The 20,391-nt window shown below is 51.1% G+C and overlaps 1 protein-coding gene and 1 long non-coding RNA gene across 3 annotated transcripts in view; one reads left to right on the forward strand and one right to left on the reverse strand.

Moving 5' to 3' along the window:
* The window catches only part of RNF220 (ring finger protein 220), a 213,418-nt gene that overhangs the window by 162,838 nt on the left and 30,189 nt on the right, over window positions 1-20,391 (forward strand). For both annotated transcript variants that reach the window (XM_074334607.1, XM_074334608.1), the window contains exon 3: window positions 15,199-15,331. In XM_074334607.1, the coding sequence (XP_074190708.1) occupies window positions 15,199-15,331 (133 nt within the window). The remainder of the gene's footprint in view (window positions 1-15,198; window positions 15,332-20,391) is intronic.
* On the reverse strand, window positions 16,624-18,234 carry LOC141572365 (uncharacterized). Its single transcript, XR_012497723.1, has 3 exons — window positions 18,109-18,234; window positions 17,624-17,714; window positions 16,624-17,069 (listed from the first exon to the last, which is right to left on the reverse strand). It is a non-coding gene; the product is annotated as an uncharacterized LOC141572365 (long non-coding RNA).

Raw genomic sequence — 20,391 nt, forward strand, 5'->3', positions numbered from 1 at the left:
CGTGCCTTTCTCTTCCTCTCACAGACAGCCTCACTCTCATGCAAGACTGTCACATACATATATTCACACAGCTCTCTGTCAACCATACTCTTTTTATTTCTCTTTCACACATTTCTTTCTCTTTCTCCCATGCTTACTCATACCTCTTTCTCTCACATACACACCTTCTCTTTTTCAGGGCCCTTGTCTAGCTTCTTCAGTGTTATATCGTCGGCTCTTAGAATACGAGTATCACTTGGTTCATAGTAAAGCCTCAGAGGGCGTTTGGGAAATGAAATAAACATACCCACACCTCTCTACATCCTTCACACACACACACACACACGCACACGCACACGCACCACTCCCTCTCTTCCTCCCACTCCACCCCACCCCATGCACACATCTCTCTTATACACTCAGGCATATACTTTGGGCCTTATCCTAGTACCAACTCCCATCACACACTCCTGTTTTCCTGCCCCCTCAAGGATTCAGGCCTCAGAGGCCTCCTGCTGGGCTGTCTCTGGCTAGGCTTGCTTACCTTTGAACTGTCCCCAGATCTGGAAGGGCCGCAGGGACTTCCCTGCCTGGCAATGGGTCAAAGGCTCTGGGCCAGACTCCTTAGTTATCCTAGAATGGGCTCAGCCACCCCTCCCTCCCCAGGTCACAAGCAGCAGCACGGCCAGCCAGCAGGATGGCTGTGTGTGCATTGCTATTAATCACCCCTCCTGGTCCGCTAACGAGGCTAATGTGGTAAGTGACAATAGCCCATCTTGGTTCCTGATTTAGGGGCTCAGGACGGAAGCTGGGCTCCTGGGAGTGAAGATGTGAATTCTCCACGACACTAAACCTTCAAATAAATCTCCTCCAGTCAGAGAAGCCCAGGGCACTAAATCCCACGTGCCGGTAATTGAAACCCTTAGAGCTTTCTTGGGTAGGAAAATTGCAGAGAGAGAAAGAGAAAGAGAGAGAGAGAGAGCCGCCCAGGGGTTCTGGGTGGGGTGGTGGGCCAGCATAGAGGCCTGCAGAGGGCTCTGTGATGGGGGGGGCTGCTGGGGACCCTCTGTGAGCACATGGGTGTCCTGGTGGGTATGTCTGTTGGTCAATGTTTCTGGGCTTTTATTGTCTGGTTGTGTTCACGTGGTCACAATCCACCCTCTTCCCACCAGGTCTATGAACACTTGGGATTTTTCTAGGACAGCAGTAATAGAGCCTCTGTCTTTTTAGAGCCCCTACCTTTTGATATCCTTGGGGCCTCTGCCTCTCACTGACCGTGAAGCCAGGTTTTTTAAGCCAAAGGAATTTTCAACATTACCTCAATTGCATTCCTTCCCCTATTCCCACCTCTCTCACCCCCATAGCTCTACTACCCACCCACCGTCATCTTTCATTGTCTTTCTGGACATTCTCCTACCGTCCCCTTCGAGTCCTCTTCCCATTAATTTGGCCACCAAATTATGCAACAATCACTACTACTCACTCTGTGCCAGACCCTATGTCAGGTCCTGAATGTACCAGGATGACTCAGATAACCTCCCTGTCCTCAAGGAGCTCAGAGTCTAAGAGGGGAGACTGATGGATAAACAATTATTGCAATGTTATGTGATGTGTGCAATAATAGAGGTATAGACATATAAGAAACACAGCATGGAGAAGAGGAATTCACTCTCGGGGAAAGCTTCAGAGAGGAAGTATTGCCTGAGTATGGTCTCAGGAGTTCCCAGCTGCCCGCGGGGGAGGGACGCCAGTGTTAGCAGTGAGAATACTAGATCCTGCATGCTCGTCCAGCCATAACACACAGCATTGCTGGAGGGGATGTGAGGTTGCAGAGGGGCTTCTATGGTAAGGAGTTCAGAATTTATGCTGTGGGTTTGGGGAGCCAAGGAATGGCCTTTAGTGGCTAAATGATAGGATCCGATTTGTGTTTTAGGAAGATCCTTCTAGCCGTGGAGATAGAAATGGATTAGAAGGGAGAGAGATGCAGTACAAGATTTAATAGTAAAGACTGGAGATGATGATGAGGGCGAGGGAGAAGAGACGATGATTCTGAGAGTACTTAGGAGGTAAAAACAGCTAAGATGTTCGTTTACTGGGTGTAGGGGCCCACGTAAGAGTAAGAGTCTACACATGGCCGATTTAGGGAAATCTGTGAATGGTGGTGCCATTGATTGAAAGAGACAAAGCAAGAGGAGGGTCATATCTAGAGATAGATAAGTCCCATGTCACACAGCTTGCGCTTAAAGAGCCTGTGTGACATCCAAGCAGAGAATCCGGTCCACGGTGACACAGATGGCTCAGAACCATAGGTACACATTGAGGAAATGAAACTGGAGTGGAGATCACGCCTAGAGTGTTCAAAGAGAGGAGTGGATTATGGCAAGGCTAATAGCTAACATCAGAGTTTAGTTGGGCGAAGTGGTTAAGAGCATGGGCTCTGCTTTGCACTGCCTGGGTTGAAAGTCCAGCACCACCCGTTACCGGGTAACCATGGGCAAGTTGCACAACTTCTCTATGCCTCTGTTTCCTCATTTATAAAAGGGGGGTTAAACAGTGCTTGGCACAGAATAAGCTGTAATCAGTGTTATCACTTCCCTTCCTCCTCATGTACTCAGCTCCTCCTTATCCATCACATCTCAGCTGGTTCCTCAGGGAAGCCTTTCTGGATTCCTCTGAGGAGGGCAACTCTCCCTCTCCTAGTCTCCCGTAGCACTGTTCATCTCTCTTTGGCACCACTGCAATTTTACGATTTTTATATAATTATTTTATTGCATCTGTTTCCTCACTACTTTATAAGCTCCAGAAAGAAATAGATTTCATTGTATCCTTAGACCTTGGTGTAGTGCCTAGTAAGTGGAAGACATTCAATTAATAAATAAATGATTATAGCTGGAGTAGCCATTATATTTGGCAAATGATGACTACCGTGTTTCCCCGAAAATAAGACCTAGCTGGACCATCAGCTCTAATGCGTCTTTTGGAGGAAAAATTAATGTAAGACCCAGTATTATATTATATTACATTATATTATATTAATTATATTATAAGACCGGGTCTTATATTATAGTAAAATAGCATCAGGTCCTATATTAATACTCGCTCCAAGAGAGATATTAGAGCTGGTTGTCCAGCTAGGTCTTATTTTCAGGGAAACACGGTATCAAGGAGCTGACTGAGAACAGTTTGATTGAGAGTAGAGTGGTAGGGATGAAAACTAGGCTGCAATGAGTCAAGAAGTGCTTAGGAGATAATGGAGCATGGATAACAACAAGGAAGACGCTTTGGAGCATCTTAGGTGAAAAGGGAGGAGAAGGAAAGGGCATTAGCTACATTCATACAAAGCGCCCTATGAAAGAGAGGGATGAGTTGTCGACGTCGCAATATGGGACACTAGCGTGTATATACTGATGGAGGGAAGCATGAGGAGGGAGACGAGGGACACAGGAGAGAGGGAGACCATGACAGCTTCCCCAGGGAACATAGGCAGGCATGGGGTTCAAAGTCCAGCAGAAGCAATTAAGCTAAAACAGGAGGGTGAATACCTCTCCCAGTGAAACCAGAGGAGAAGAGAAGGAGGTGAGTATGGATGTGGAAATTTGGGGAATTCGTGCCCAAGGACTTCAAATTTCTGTGAAGTGGGAAACAAGGCTACCTAGTAATGAGAGGGACAGAAGATGGGGTGGGGGACTCAAGATAGTAAAATGTTATTGGATTGTCTCTGTTGGGAAAGGGGAAACAGAGCTGACCAAGGGCATGTACAAGGATTGCTTCATAATGCTGAGATTGGACACTGCAAATTTGTATTGGCACATGTCTGCATGGTTTTGTGATTTTCCCCAGCTGCGTTTAGCCGCCTGTGTGTCTGAGACAAAAAGGAAAATAGTCAGATTGTGGAGAAGGCAAAGGAAGTAACGAGGTTGAATATGTTGGCAAGAGGGTGCTGAAGTGTGTGCCCTGGGGTCCAGGCTAGAATCCATGGGAGATGAGAAAAGAATAGAGTGAGGAGCAAGTATGGTGGGTACAAGGCCATGAGAGGGCTTGGGGCAGAGGGAGTTCTATCACAGAGCTACTTGGGTTTTTGACAGGGTCCTCCAGGAGGAAGTAGAGTACAGGAAAAGAAATAAGCAGGAGGAGGCTGAGGAGGTCAGGGCAGCGACAGGGTGTAGGGTAGGCCGGTGAGTATCAAAGTCACAAGTGCATGTGAAGAACGGAGGAGAACAGAGCTGGGGACGCAGGTGGTGCTTGACCTCAGAACCCAGAGGGTGGAGAAGCAGTGGCCTGGAAGCAGCAATGAGCACTAAGAAAGACAGTGAGCCCACCTCCTGGCCTGAGGAACCTGGAGCTGGGAGAATAAACAGCCTGCCCTGGAGAGGACTCCAGGGAGTGGTGTCTCCAGAAGATACGCAGGTTTCTGGGAAAGTGAAGAGAGGAAGTATAAAGGGCGTATCTAGGGAGAGGATGGAGCGGAGTTTATTGGCATGGTACTCAGTCCCAGAAGGCATGATGGGAAGATGGCAGAGACCTCCGTGGAGCCCCCTGTGCCCCCCTCTTTCCCCAACATCTCTTCTAGACTCTCTGCATCTCTAGCCCACCTCCCCCAACTTGACATCTCATCTCTGCAACATCCACTCCCACACGAGTGTTCCCCATCCCATCCACACGTCCCTCCCTCCTCTTCCCACACCTCCTCCCAGTTCTCCCCTCCTTGGACCCTCCTCCTGCCCTGCCCCACCCCAGCCGGCCTGAGTGAGCAGGAACCCCTGCACCTTCATTTCTCAGGTCACTGCTTGGCTAATGGGCTATTAATTTGCTCAATCGTCCCCTGTGAGGCAAACTCAATTTCTGCCAGCCAGTCGTCCCTCCCTGTCGACAGCGTGATTGATTGGAGGAACAGCTGTCACCGCCCGGCTGCCTGCTCCCTGCCTCCTTCCCTACCAGTCCACCCCACCCCTCCTCACCCCTCCTCCTCGGGCCGCCGCCCCGCGCCCACAGCGGCAGTGCACCCCTGCCACCTGCCCAAGGATCTGTCGCCAGCAATGAAAAATGACAGAAATATTTAAGGACAAATAAGGTTTCCCAACGCAATTGAAAATGATTACAGGCAGCTACAGATGGGGCCAATCTGATGCGCAGCAGCAAATCAAATCGAATTTCCTTATCGGCGTATTATTTTAGGCGTTATCTGGCACGTTGATGCAGTTATCAATTCAATTTCAGCCGCCGGTCCGCTGTTTACTGTCTCGCCTTTGCTGGGAAAAAGTAAACATGCTCAGCCCAGCAAATTAATTTCTGGCTGAAGCCAGAGGCTGCAAAGGACTGCTACACAGGACCCACGGCCCCCGCCTTGGTCCTGGGCTCCAGTGGGCCAGGCTGGCCCGGCCTGGAGCAGGCCAGAGCATGCCCAGGGAGCAGCAGCCCCACTAGCTGCCAGCCTGCCCCTGCCTGGCCTCAGCCCCAAGCAGGATTCAGGGCTCCTCGGAGGCTGAGGTGACCGCTGTTGGCTCCGCGTCTGCTGCCAGGGAGAGGTGAAGGTCTCCCATTAATTCCCAGCTAAAAATGACAAATTCATCTTGGACGACAATTAAATGAAGTCAGTAATTGATGCTAATTGATCTCCAGATGCGAGGGCTCCCCTCAGCCTTAGCCGCACGTGGCTGTCTTGCTCACTCTGCCCACCCCAGCCCTTCTCTTCCTCGACTTCTCTCTGCTCCTCTCTTGCTCCTGGCTCACCCCCTAGGGTTCTGGGCTGTTGACCTCACAGTCTGTGGGAGACAGCTGGCATGGGCTGGGCTAGCAGGCAGTGCCTGAAGCCAAGCATCTGGCCTGCTGCCCATGTTGCCCGCAGGCACTGGTAATCAGTGGCCTGAGTTCCACCCACCAGCCTAGAAAGCAGGTAACACTGCCCTCCTTAGCGGTTCAGGATTTATTGCCCACAGCTGCGGAGGTTCCCACTTCATTTTTATCAGCCCATAGTCAGAGCCAGCAGGGGGTAAAGCACACTTGGATTTACTTTAAACAGTACAGTCCTAGCATTTTGGCTCCATGGCAAGGAAGGTACTAGAGGAGAGTGAAGTGTGTGGGCATGCTGGCAAAAGAATACAGGGGATACAGGTATACTCAGTCTATGCTTGCATGCATGCATAGGTGCTCAGGTGTGTTTATCTAGATGTGAAAAAAGACCCACACTTGTCTGAGCACCTGTGTGCACCCATGCCCATACGTGCATATGTATTGACACTTGAAAGAACATGTGTGCATGTCCATATATGGATATTTTCCTGAATTGGGCCCTTTTCTGCAGTTTGTAAAGCCTACTCCCAGGGATCTCTGGGAGGCCCCACCTGCCCCACCCAACACTGGCCTAGCCCAACACAGGGCACTGTCTGGAAGTTATTAGCTACAGGAGGAGGGGAACTGAACTGTAGCTCCAGAAGAGGAGAGAGGCTGCAGTTGTATTTAGAATAGCCAAGATCAGCAGTGTGCAATAGCTATGACCCATGAAGCCCCATCAGCTTCTAAACAGGTTGGTTGGTACATTTGGTGGGAGAAAAATGTCAGGGGCCAAGGGTCCAGATTCCATGCCCAAGACTCCAGTTCGAGCCAAAGTCAGCCTAAACCTACAGGCTGGCCTCCACCTGGCTGTCTTGTAGATGTTTGCCACTGGCCACCCAGAAGCTATGTCTGGCTCAATCCAGGTCCCCTCTGTTGCTAGAGACAGTAAATAGTATCCATCACAATAAGGGTCAGGCCACCTGCCAGGCTCTTGTTTCACAGGGACCTGGAGCCGGCAGGAGGCCAAGTGGAGTGGGCAGTGCCAATCTGAGCTTCTCCCAGCAGAGTAGAGGGAGAAGGCAAGATGGCAAAGACATGTGAGCATGAACATTTCACCCCTGTGTATTATATCTCAGTATATACGGTACATGTAAGGAACCTGGTGCTATGCAACAGGGTCTGCACACGTCTTATAGAAGGAAGAGAAGCAAGTGAAGAAAAGCATATATAGTAGGATAGATGACCAGACCAGACCAGGGTCAGAATGGGGGCAAGACATCAGAGAAAACCCCACGACATCTCCCAGTTAACATCTGCATCTTTCGGGGGTTTAGCAGGTCAATGATCATTATTCATTCATTCAAGGAATGTTTATGATTTCTACATTTACTACTATTCTCTTACTTTGTATGCCCTCTAGTATATGCGAAGCTATAGCAGTAAAAATGTTATTCCTTGCCCTCAAGAAATGTATCATTTACAAAGGGTAACAGACACATAATAGGCAATTGTAACACTGTGTGACTAGAGGTAGCACAAGAGACTGGGGAATACTGAGGAGGCAGCTGGTGCAGTCTGGGGGAGTCAGGGAAGGCTCCCTGGAAGAAGAAATTCTGAGCACTAAAGGATGAGTAAGAGTTAGCCAACTTGTGCAAATGAATCCTGCCATATTCTTTTTGGTTGCTTGGCAAGCCCAGAGCAGAGACAAATAGGTCTATGTGGTTCCAAATGACTCTGGAACTACTAAAAATGTCACCTCTACCCCTTGAGCACCAGCCACTACCCTGGGATCTGGGCAGAAAGGTGCATAGCTGTTTTCAGGGCATCCCTGGGCACTGGCAGCTAAGTGTGGGCCACAGCTAAATACACGTCTCTCCCCGCCCCACCCCCACCTCCTCGACCAGGGATGCCTATTAATCCTGACAAATGATGACTTACGAACATGTAATGCAAACTGATTCATCATACATTCAAATCCGCCGCCCCGCCCCAGCGGGAGGCCCCAGCCAGACAAGTGTATTACACGGATAATGTATTTGACGTATTAATAAAACCAGCCGCATTGCTCTGGCGCAGGGACTTGGGAATGCCAATATACGATGACAGATCACATATTGATGAAATCCAGATGTTTGGAATCATAGTCTTGGGGCCTTGTTCATATTGACTGAAGGTAAAAAATGCCGTCTGTCAGCATGTTAACTCTTCCTGTTCCACGCTCAGCGGAGACGCCAATCATGGTTTTCTGGAGAGAAGAGAAGGAGGAAGGGGATGAATGAGAGGGGAGAGGGGATGAATAATGAGGTTGGACGGATGAAGGATGGATGAAGTGGGGGGGTAGATGGTTGTGCTGTGGATACGATGGGTAGATGGGACACTTTTCATGCCTTATGTTCTTGACCTTTCACCAGCATGTGACTCTATCCATGATACTCCCTCCACTCCTTGAAACTCTTCCCTTCTTGGCATCAATGACATCACACCTGTTTCATCTTCCGCTTGGCTATTCCTTCTTAGTCTTTGATGACTTAAACTTCCTCCACCTCTTGGAGTTACTCTGGGTCCAGCCTCTTCTTACTGTACATTCTCTACCTAAGTGATCTCACCTACTCTTAACATCATTCTTTTATTCATTCATTTACTAAGTATTTACTGAGTCTTTACCATGTGCCAGACACTGTACTAGGCATAGGGGATGCAGTGAACTTCAGTTCTTGCCTGTATGTCAGTGGCTGCAGTTCTGTCATTCTAGCTCTGGTCCACATTTGGCGCCTGTTCAGCATTTTCACATGGATGTCTTAACATGTCTTAGTTCCTCAAACCAAGTACATCCAAAACTGAACTCACTCTCTTCCTTACCAAGCCTGTTGCTTGTCCTGTTCCACGGGTCAGTTGCACGAGCCGGAAAACTTGGAGTCACCCTTGGTTACTCCTGTCTGTCCTTTAACCCCATGTCCAAGCCATCTGCTGCTGTGGTCTCTCCCATCGTCATCCTCCTCCTCCTAGGACATGTCACCATTATGCCTCATCTGATTTAGTAAGACAACCTCCTACACAGCCTTCCTGCATTTGCTCTTGATCCTTTAGACCATTCTCTGCTTTGCGGTTAGAATGATCTTTTTAAAATACAAATCTGATATGTCACTCCCCTGCGTAAAACCTTTCTCACTGGTATGTTTTAAAAAATAACCAAACCGTTAATCTAATTGTAAAAGTCCTCCAGGATCTGGCCTCTCTATCATATCTCAACATTCTGCCGCTCACTCTGTCTGTTCCAGCTGCACTGGACTCTTTTCAATTATTCACTTAGGCTTTCTCCCCTCCGTACCTGCAAGCATGCTGTCTTCTATCTAGAGCACCACTTCACAATCATTGCCTGACTGGTTCCCACTGACCTTTCAAGCCTGTGCTTAAACATCACTTCTTTCACCTCCCAGACCGGATGGCATACAAGTTCCATGTACTTCCCTTTTTCTAAGACCTCTCTCGGATGTTTGTTTAATATATCTGTCCAGTAGGTCCTAAGCTTCCTGAGGGCAGACGCTGTGTCTGTCTTGTTCGTTATTGCATGGCCTCCGTTCTAGCAGACCCATCATCAGTATCCAACTGACATTTGTCAAATATTATTGAACCATTACCTGGGTGAGTGGATGGGTAGGTAGGTAACTGGGTACCGTGCAGTGGTTAAGAGCACTAGCTCTAGGGTCAGCAACACCTGGATTTAAATCCCTGATCTGAACCTTTTAGCTCTGTCATTTCATTGTTCTGAGCTCTAGTTTCCTCATCAGTGTGATAGAGATAATAGTACCTAACCTCACAGGACTATTGTAAGGGTTAAATGAGATAAAATGTGTGCAGCATTAAACCTGTAGCCTAACATATAATAACTCTCAACAAACATATTATTATTAATGGATAAACAGATGGATGGATGGATGGATGGATGGATGGATGGATGGATGGATATATTGGCATACAAACCAATAAATAGATAGATGGGTATGGATGGATAGGAAGAAGGGACTCCATGGAGGCCAAAATGGCCAGGGTACCTACTGAGTGGTTCACAATCTTGACCATAGCAGGGAAGAAGGCCAGATATAGGACAAGGCCAGGCTGGTGTCAGGATGGGGTAAAGACAGGCACAAACAACAAACTGTGCTAATGTCCTTCTAACAATAATAACGACTTATCACTTGTACACAGCCCTGATTTAAATGGGTCCTCACAAGGGTCCTAGAAGTTGGTAGTTATTATCCCTGTTTCACACAAGACGAAATTAAAGCTCAGACGTGTTAAGTGATTTGCCCAAGGCCTCACAGCTAGTAAGAAGCAACACTATTGAATGTTGCTTGAAGGCTCTTCTGTGTCTTGGTCACTAGGAAATGGATGCCCTTCTGTTGGGAGTGCAGAGAGAGGAAGGGAAGGTCATACACATGTGTACACACAAGCACATGCATAGACACACATACATACGCTTTAAAAAGTCCCAGCCTCATTTGCCGTCTATCATTACAGTTACCCCCACCCTCACTGTCACCCTCCCCCTTCTTAAGTCAGACACCAGCCAGTCAAGCCCCCTGCCTTTTGTGGTTTGTAGAGAAAAGATCATGGAGATAGGATTTGCTGCTTGAACAAGCAGAGGTAAGAATGGAACCACAGGCAACAGAGCTGGGACAAAACGAAAAAGGCCAAGCCAGAGAGGCCATCACATGGTGGCGAGTTGCTGGTCCAGACATGGGTTAGTAACCTAGGAAAGGAGGGCTTTCCTTTGAATGAGACCCTCATCCCCCAGTGTCCACTTCTGCACCAGGCCTCACCGTGGAAGATGGCCGAGAAGGAGCCGTGATGCCAGCCCTAGAGATGCCTGCTCCCAGTGGTCAGCGGTTCCCAACAGAGGGGGGCAGCAGAGGGCTGATCTGGGACCCCAGGTACCTCAGGCCTGTTCCAACGCTTGAGGGCTGGACTCAAAGAAAGGAAAAGGCTAGGAAAAGGCTGCATGGCATGACCCCTCCTCGCTCCTCAGCACGCCTGTAGCCTCCCTCACAGCCCAGTCGTTCACTTCCTGTTAGAGCCTCCTGTTTTCTGATGGAGAAGGTATTCCAGCAGTTCAGAAAGGGAAAGAGACCCTCTGAAGGCCACACAGCGAGGGAGACTCCAGTCAGGGCTGAGCTACAGTCGCATTCTAGGCTCTTTGAGCTTGAGGTGCCCTACCTCAGCCTGAGCATAGGTCAGGGCCCCTCCACTCCCCGCTCTCCTCCGGCTTCAGGGTATACCTGAGGCAGTCAGAGAAGTGGAGGTGGCAGGCGCTGCAGGGCCTGGGTGGCGGGCGGGAGGTGCAGTAATGAATGTGGACGGGAGGCGGAATGAGCGATCCATCTTTGCATGGGAGGGGAGGGGGCTGCGGGCGTTCCCCCCACACACTCACACACTCAATCAGGCGCTGTCAGACCTCCGGCCGCCTGGCATTTTGGTGAAGAATCTCTCAGCTAAAAATTGTTGTCAGTCCCATTTCCTCGTTATCAGTGCAAGGGCTGAGGCAGCGCCCGGGGATTAGCAGGAGCTGCGAGCGCCGGCACCCGCCATCCACTGCCGATAACACTGGGCCTCCCGCCTCACCTCCCCCATTCATCATCTTTAGCACTGACAGCCCGTCCCAGTCCCTGTCCCCATCCCCTCATGCCGCCCACGTCTCATGCTGTCCTCATGCTGTCGCCATCCCCACCATGCTGCTCAGCCTGGCACCTGACCTCCCTGGGGAGCTAGGCCTCCAGAAGACGGACAGGATTTAACCTAGGCCGGAATGACCTAGACCCCCCTGTGGCAAAGTGCGTGGCCAGCTAAGGAGTGGGAAGGCAGGGGCAGGACTAAGGAATGTTCAAGAAGAAGATGCTTGCCCCCCGTAGGCTCAGCCTGCCTACCTGTGATGCTGGCAGCAATACTGGGGCAGCGATTCCTGCCTCAGATGGGCAGCTGGGCTAAGGATTTCTGGAAGCTTCTCCTGCCTGAGATGGACTCCCAGATTCTAGGAACTGTGGAAGTGAAGAGCCAGAGAATGCCTCCCCCCAGGCCTACGAAGACTAGGGGGCTGAAGACTTCATTCCCACCCCCGCAAGTCCACAGCCCCCTCCTCTTGGCCATCCCCAGCGGTTTTATGGCCCTTTTTATGGCCACTGTAATGGCCCAGGTCAAAAGCTTCAGGGAGCTGTATTCTGGGAATTATGCAAACGAGGAGCAGGCCCAGGGCCAGAGTATGGATTTTGTCATTAAACCTGGGCAGGCCATGTCGTTAGTGCAGTAAAACCCACGTCATGACCACAGGTCTCAATATAAAATTATAGGGAACACAGCGGGGGAGGGGAAGCAGGAGGCCCATGGCCATGCTGACACCTGCCACTCTCACCCCTGAGAAAATGGGGGTGGGATGGAGGGCATAGGCTGCAAGGCCCCTCTGCTGATCCCTGCCAGCGCTATTCCTGAGCTGAGAACTGGGAAGAGGGCCCATTGACCCAACAAGGTAACTGAGGCCAAGCTCAGGAAGGTAGATCTCTGTGGCAGCAAGGCAGATGAACCGAGAACAGGCTGTGGGAAGGCTGATGCCTGCTCCCAGGCTTGGAGGGAGGAATCTGGGCTCTAGGAGCCCCAAGAGCCAGAGTTGGTGTCCCCTCTAAAAGGGCTAAAACCCTCATTTCCCCCCTTGGCTCAGACTCCATGCCCTGGACCCGCTTCAGTCTCCTGCAAACAGCCCTGTCAGCTCTCCCTTATTCATCCTTCATGCATGCCTTCCATCAAGCATTGCCTCCCCCTGCAGCTCTCCTCTGGCCCCTTTTTGCCCCCCACCCAAAGCACCCATTCATGCCTCCCTCAGCCCTGACCAGGGCTGCTCTGACCAGAATCCCCAACTTTCCTTTCTGGCTTTCCTACTAGTTTGTGATCTCCTTGAGGCCAAGAATATGTTTTACTTATCTCTGAACTCGTTTCTCCTAGAATAATACCTGAAGTAGAATCATTGTTTAATAAACGTTTGCTGAATGAATAAATGAAGCAATGAGATCAAAAGCCAAGCACAGGGATCCCTGTCCAGTTCTGAGTCTCAGTTTTCTTATCTGTAAAACGGAGAATGTCTAGGGTGTCACTCACCTCTGAGATTCTCAGGCTGCGTGAAGTTAGAGGCAGAGCTGAGACTAGAATCCTCATCTCCCCACTCCCAGACCGTCTGCTTCTTGTACTCAGAGCTGACTTCCAGCTGTCCCCAGCATCTGAGGCACAGCCACCAAGGCTTTCCCTCCTCAGAGACCTTCCAAAAGGGCTAGCACCTTACCTGTCCCACCCCGACACACACAGCTGACATCCCCGCTCTGCGGAAGTCATCTGCCTTCTAGGACAACCTGTTCTCTGTTGTTACTTTGCCGCCCTCCCTTCCTCTTCTCCTCTCCCTTGCTTCATCATTGAGCTCCGTCATAGTCTATACTGGGTCTGTTTTCAATTATCTATAGATACAAAGATGGATAAGAATGGCCCCTGCCCACAAGGAACTCATAACTCATTCATTCATTCATTTACTCCCATTCTCTACCTGGAACACTTCTAAGGCACAACTTAAATTTCATTTCTTTGGTTAAGCCTTCTCTTTTCTCCACTCCTCAAGACACACGCCCCAAATGCATCACTCCTTTGAGCTCTCAGGTTGCTCAGGTGGGGCATCCAGGAGAGCCGCGGTCATCTTCAGGCTTGTGTCAAAGGGAGGTGGGTCCTTGTGCTCAACCTGAACTGGGAGCTCCCTCGGACATCGGGCGCTCGACTTAGCAAATAAAAATACAGGGTATTCAGGTACATTTGAATTTAGAAAACCAAGGAATAGCTTTCAGTCTAAGTATGTCCCGTGCAACATTTGGGACATACTTATACTATAAATTACTCATATTTATCTGAAATTCAAATTTGCCTTAATCTGGCAACCTGACTCAAGAACTCATCTTGGTCATCAAGATGGCATTGCCATCAGCTCTCTGAAAGCTGATTTTGACCCTCTCTGGGCACCAGTGGGAAGAAGAGGCAGGGAGAGAGAGCGGGGCTTCAGCTAAAGACGTCCTTTCTACAGTCAGAATTTACATGGATAGGCAGGGATGTTTCTAGATGAAGAGGGCACCTCAGCCACACGCCTGTCAGCAGAGGCCAGAGGAGCACCGAGTGGGGAGAGTGACAGGGAAGGGCTTTAGGCATCCTACAGAAGGTGCACTAGGCAGCCTTCAGGCTCCTTCCGAGCATGGTGTGTTCTGGTCAGAGCACAGAGTGGGGACAAAATTCAAGCTCCCAGCCGGCCCACCAGCTAGCATAGCCAGCACTCTAGCCACATGTATCCCACATAAGTTGAAGGGCATTTTGGAGGGGAGAACCCAGAATCTCTTAGACTCACCAGAAGCCTATGAGGTTATCCAAGTGACAGGTGGCCAGACCTGAACAGGGGGACTATAGATTCCAGAAATATTGAAGATGAGAACAAACCAGATTTGGTGGTTAAGTGAATGTGGAGGGTGAGGCGAAGGTTACCGGCTTGGGTGACTAGGTGAATGTGGGTGTCTAACTGACATGGGCACTGCTGAGGGGGGCGCAGGTTTGGGAGGCGTGAGGAAGCTGAAGAACTCGTTTTGGGATTGAGTTTCAGATGCTCATGCACATCCAGACATTGATGTCCCATAGGCATGGGGATACAGGGGTCTGGATGACGCAGGAGGGGTCTGGGGTAGAGATGCAGATTCAACAGGGCGCAAGTGGGAGTCAGGACCATAAGAAGGAAAAAGGTCGTCTAGCATGCAGAATGAGGAGAGAAGCGGCTGTGGGAAGAACCCTGTGGAGAAGCGAGGAACTGGGAGGTAACGCTACCCTGAAAGCCTGGGTCCTTTTCAGTCTTTTCTATTCAACTGTGAGGGCCTCAAGGGTGGGGACTAGAGCTGTTTATAGTCTGTGTCCCACTTCTCTGCACTGGGCCTGGCTCAGGGTAGAGAGCACACAGTGTTTGCTGGCTGACGGTAGGAATGGATGCCCTTTCTTCCTCTTCCTGCTCCAGATTTGGGGAGTGTGAAAGCAGTAAGGAAAGGAGAAACAGAGGGGGCACTGGGTATTTCAGGTGATGGTATGATTAAACCAAGACCTTCACTAACCTGTGTGAAATGAAGTGATCAAGGTTTGATTGCACAGAGCATCGATTGTGTCCCAATAGATTTCCGAGAGGGGAGCTGGCTGAGGAGGTACCGGTCATGGCCACAGCCTCAGAAGCTGCAAAGAGGAGTGATGGTCGTGGGCTCTGAGACCCTAGGGCTCGCCCCTCCTCTAGGCCACGAAGCCCTAGGAGGCCACAGCAGGCTTGGGTCGAAGGATTGGGACACTGGGTTTCCCTCCACAGACCAGCCCAGCTTATATTTCTGTCTGTTCTTCTTCCTTCACCAGGTAAGAAAAAGGCAGCAGCATTGTTTGACAGCCAGGCCCCTATTTGCCCCATCTGCCAGGTCCTGCTGAGGCCCAGCGAGTTGCAGGAACATATGGAGCAAGAACTGGAACAGCTGGCCCAGCTGCCCACCAGGTAAGACACCTACCAGGGGAACCTGCCTGCCAGCGTATTCCACTCAGGGTTCTAGACCCAGGTCCCAGGAATAGCCACCTGGTCCACACCCCAACCTCTAGGAAAAAGACAAGGCCATGCTGCCATTCTCCTCCACTCCGCTTTCAATCATCACACGCTCTAGCTGATGGTGCTGTCTTTCTCTTCTCACCCTATTTTTGGAGATGGGAGGAGAGTGACCTCTCTTCAGGCCTCAGCCTCCAAAGGGCACAAGAGGAGCTAGAACGGCATGAGCCACTGCCACAGGCCCTGCACTGCCATGCTGAGCCTCATGGCAGGGTGACAGAAGCAGGAACTGGGCCCGATAGACCCACCAGAAGGCAGCTGGTGCTGCGATCCAGGAGAGTAAGCACTGCCTTCACTGTGAATCTCCAGGTCTGCAAGGTGACAGTCTTGAGAATGTGCATGTCCCCTACTGCTCCAGCCCCCCTTCCTTGTCCCTGCCTGAAAGACTGGGCAGAGCCTCCTGGACAGCCTTGTAAAGGAGCCAGATTATCAAAGGGAGCAGAGGAGGGATGTAACGAATCGCCCCAAGGAGTCAGGAATTCACAGAACACAGAGGTGATGGCTTGTGTCTACTCCAGGATGTCCAGGGCCTCAGCTGAGAAGACTCGATGGCTGGGAACTGAGTCATCTGGAGGCTCTGTCATTCACATGACTGGTGGTTGATATTGGCGGTCGTCTGGGCCTTCAGCTGGGGCTGTGACCAAAGCACCTACACATGGCTTCTCCATGTGGCCTGGGCTTTCTCATAGCATGGCAGCTCAGAGGTAGTCGGACTTCCTACGTGGAAGCTTAGGGCTCTAAAACAAATCTTCTAACTAATGATATGGAAGCTGGGTCACCTTTATAACCTAGCTTGAGAAATCACTTAATGTCATTTCTGCTGTACTCTCTTGGTTAAGGCAGTATAAGCCCACACAGATTCTAGGGGAAAGGACATCACCCCACCTTTTGAGGGGAGAAAGGCAAGCTTATATTATAGAAGAGCATGTGGGATGGGAGGTCGGGCTACAGCCATCTTTAGAAAATGCCACCTGCCGCAGAGGAGCAGGCTGCCCCACCAGCTCGGCTCAAGTCCTCAAACCTGACTGATGCTCCTTCCTGCTACTCACTCCCCTCACCCCTCATGCAGGGTGCAGGGCATGCCAAGATGAATCAGAAAGGGCCCTGCCCCCAGAAGTTCATTTTGTGGGAGTGAGGAGAGCCGAGCAATAGAAGCCCTGAGAGGTAGAGACTGCTCTGTGGGAAGGACTGGAGCTGCGGGGCAGCCTCAATGAGGCACCAACAGCAGCACAGAGCAGAGAAGGCCGCCTGAGGGATGTGAGGCCCCAGCTGAATTTTGAAGGAACAAGTATTATTTATCTATTACCCCAAAACTGAGCGGCTTGAAACAGCATTTATTATCTCACAGTTGCTGTGGGCCATCCATTCAGGAACAGCTTAGCTGGGTGGCTGTGGGTAGTTGCAACTTCTGGCTCAGAGTCTCTCGTAAGGCTGCAGTCAAGATGTCCGCCAAGGCTGCCGTCATCTGAAGGTCTGACTGGGACCGCAGGCTCCGTTCCCAAGATGGCTCATGCACCTGGCTGTTGGCAGGAAGCCTCAGGTCCTCCACACGAGGGGCTCTCCCTAGGGCCGCTGAGTTTCCCTATGGCGGTGGCAGCTGACTTCCCACAGAGGAAATGATCCAAGAGAGAGACTAAGGAGGAAGCCACGCTGCCTTTTATGATCGAGTCTCAGAAGTCAGACACCATTGCTTCCAATATATTTTACTCTATTCACTAGAAGGAAGTCACCAATCCAGCCCATACTCAAGAGAGAATAAAACTGTAAATTCCACTTCTTAAAGGGAAAAATATCAAAGAATTTGTGGGAAAACTTAAAACGACCCCAGAAGACTATACTAATGATAAAAATGCTAATCCTGTTGAACACTCACTGTGTGTCGGCACATGTAGTAGCAGTATTACATTGCATTAATGTATTTAATCTTTACAACAACCCTCTGGGGTAGGTAATATTAACTCCATTTTACAGATGAGGAAACTGAGGTACAGAGGGGTTAAGTGACTTCTCTAAGGTTGCACAGCTAATAAAGGGGTAAAGATAAGATTCACACTCAAGCTCTCTGACTCTATACCCATGCTCTTAATCGCCGCACCCCCCACCCACATACTCACAAGCCCAGGCCTGGGACTAGCCTGGAAGGGGCAGACGGTGAAAGAAACATCCTTCTGTAGTTGAGATCCATACCTTGGCTGCTCAGGAGGGTTTCGGGGTAATTTGCTCCCAATAGAAGACTCCCCCTCAACAGGAACAGAGAATAGAGGCGAGATGGAGGGACCTGCAGAGCCTTGCAAAAACAGTGCACTCCTAAGGGTCTGGAGAATAGGGGACCAAGCTCTCTTTCTGCCTCCTCAGTGGCCACCAGCCTGCAGCCCAGTCCCAGTGGCTCCACCCACCCCTCCACTGCCCAGGACATCACTTCTGTCCACAGATTTTTTGTTCCACCCCCACCCGTGACCCTGCACCCATCCCTCCTCCCGCAGATCCGCTCAGAGCATCCCCTACTTCCACACCCTTCCTCCTAAGTCCGTTTCCCCACCCAGAGCTCCCACATCTGCACCACTGCTCACTTCTGTGTGCTGCCGCCCCCACTTCTGTGTCCCTCACGCCAGGCCCAGCCCAGCACCCCCTAACCCCTTGCACGCCCCCCCACCCCCAACCCAGTGTCTGACAGCCGGACAGCGGGATCTGCACAGCAAGTGAAATTCCCGTCGGATCGATAAAGCCGAAGCGCTGGCGGCGACGGGTCGATGGTTTTATCTGTCTCGGCCCCGCCGCGCCCGGCGCGCTGACAGTCGGACCGGCCGGCAAAGGCGTTCAAGGGCAGCCGCGCCCGCCGCCCCCTCCCCTCCTCTCTCCGCCCTCCCCTCCCTGCGGCCGCTGCGCCCACTGGACTGCAGGGTGGACCGGCCTGCCGCCGCCCTTGTGATTTATCTGGATTTTTAATTGGAAAAAATTTGCGAATTAATTGATTTCAGGAACTTGCCAATTAACATTGTAATTGGGTGCGTGATAAATTCCCTAGGAGCGTGTCAGCTCCCTGCGGGCTAGCGTGGGGAGGGCCCCAGCCTTGGCTGCCCTTGCCCCGCCCCTGCCCGCTCTCTGGGAGGCAGGGGGAGAACAGAGGAGGTTGAAAAAAGATGTGGCACCTGGCTCTTGAGACCCCCGCCCTCCTCCTCTTCCTGTCCTCAGCTCCCTGAGCTGAAAGGGGCCTTCCACCAACCATTTCCCAGATGGGGAAACTGAGCCCTGCAGGAGGGCAGAGCCCAAATGAGGGCCTCCCCTGTTCATGGCACCCGGAGTCTTCCCCCCTTTACCTTCTGCTCCATCGCCCTTCTCCTCCCTGCCTGCCCCTTCTTTTCTCTCCTCTCCAACTGTCCCCTTCCCTCTCTTACCCTGCCTTTGCCTCCTTTGCCCTCGCCACCCTCCCTCAGCCTATCTCTGTATCACCCAGGACTGGCACTCTGTCCAAGGATCTCTTCAGGCTGAGCCCAGGGTTGTGCCTTCTGCCTCGGTCTGCCCCTAGGAGCAGACTGCTATTTCAGACACCCCCAAGAGCTCACACAGAGAAGCAGGGGCCTTCCAGCTCCCACACTAGGGCTGGCCGCTTTTCACAGACACAGGTGCAAACATACGCACATGACATACAGGCACACGCATGCACCCCCATTCCAACACCCATTGATGTGCGAGAACTGCTTCCCACAGGCACATGGGCACACAGACAGCTACAGGAAGAGTCAGAACTCTGGTTGGCAAAGGCTTATACTTTCCAAAGCACTTTTACATTCAAGGTCAGAGGCTCTGCCCACACACCCTCCCTCATTCCATCCTCTCTTTCTCCTCTCAGTCCTGCACAAGGTTCCATTAGACCCCAGGACTTCGCTAGTTAGAACCAGAAGGGCAAAGTTAGACTGAGGGCCAATGGTGGAGGGCCTGCAATGCTGGAGGATTGTCCTAGAGGTAGTAGGGAGTTAGGACATTGGTGAGGCAGAAGGAGCTTATCAGGGAGCTGAGCGGTAGGAGAATCGCTCTGGAGGCCAGTGTGGGGCATGAGTTGGGGATAGAAGCAGGGAGGCAAGTGAGGAGGTTGGGGACAGATGCTGAGGCTGACCTAGCATGATGGCTGTGGCAGTGGGAAAAGGAAATGACGAGATTGGTGGAGGAGGAAGCAGGAGAAATTATCTAGCAACTTGTGGCATACTTACTACTAGGAAGAGTTTTCTGACTTGGGAGACCGGAAGGGTGATGATGGCAGAAAAGCAAGTATCTGAGGGAAGGAGATGATGGACAGGGTTGTGGGGATGCTGAGCTAAGATATCTCTAGGATGGTGAAGGGGTGGAGACTGGATGTGTACTGATAGACAGGCAGGAACATAGATGGGGGCTGAAGGTAGAAGAGCAGGTGGCGGGGGCGGGGGCGGGGGGAGTTTGCCCCAGACTTCTCCATGGCCCTCAGACAAGAGTTTCCACTCAGAGGAAAGGGCTTTGGACATGGAGAGATTGCACAAAGCTGAAAGTGGGGCTTGGCTTGGCAGGGCCTGAGCTCAAACACCTTTTCTGGGAGGCTTCCAGAGCCACTTCGAGATCTGGCCTCTACACTGGGAAGCCAGCTCTCTCTGGTCAGTGCTTTAAAAGGGCTAGAAGGAGCCAGAGGGAGGCTGGGTGATTCTGGAGGAGAGGCGGGGTGTGGAAATGGCAATGCCCCCACCCTCACTTAAGCCTTATTTAAGGCCGGCCTCGGTGTTTGGTTGGGTAATGAACTAGATAAACAATTCCCCAAATAGATTAAAACGAAGTGTAACTTACAAAGGCGGCTGGTGATGATGGTTTATTCCCGGGCAGCGCACCATTTCTTTATTTCCAAGGATAATTCAGTGTAAATCACCTTAATTAAAAGTGTCAGCCCAGCCCATGAATATTGTACTTAGGAACGCGTTTCCTGGGTCCCAGTT

The sequence above is a fragment of the Rhinolophus sinicus genome, linkage group LG06, assembly GCF_036562045.2.
Source record: "Rhinolophus sinicus isolate RSC01 linkage group LG06, ASM3656204v1, whole genome shotgun sequence".
Classification (NCBI taxonomy): domain Eukaryota; kingdom Metazoa; phylum Chordata; class Mammalia; order Chiroptera; family Rhinolophidae; genus Rhinolophus; species Rhinolophus sinicus.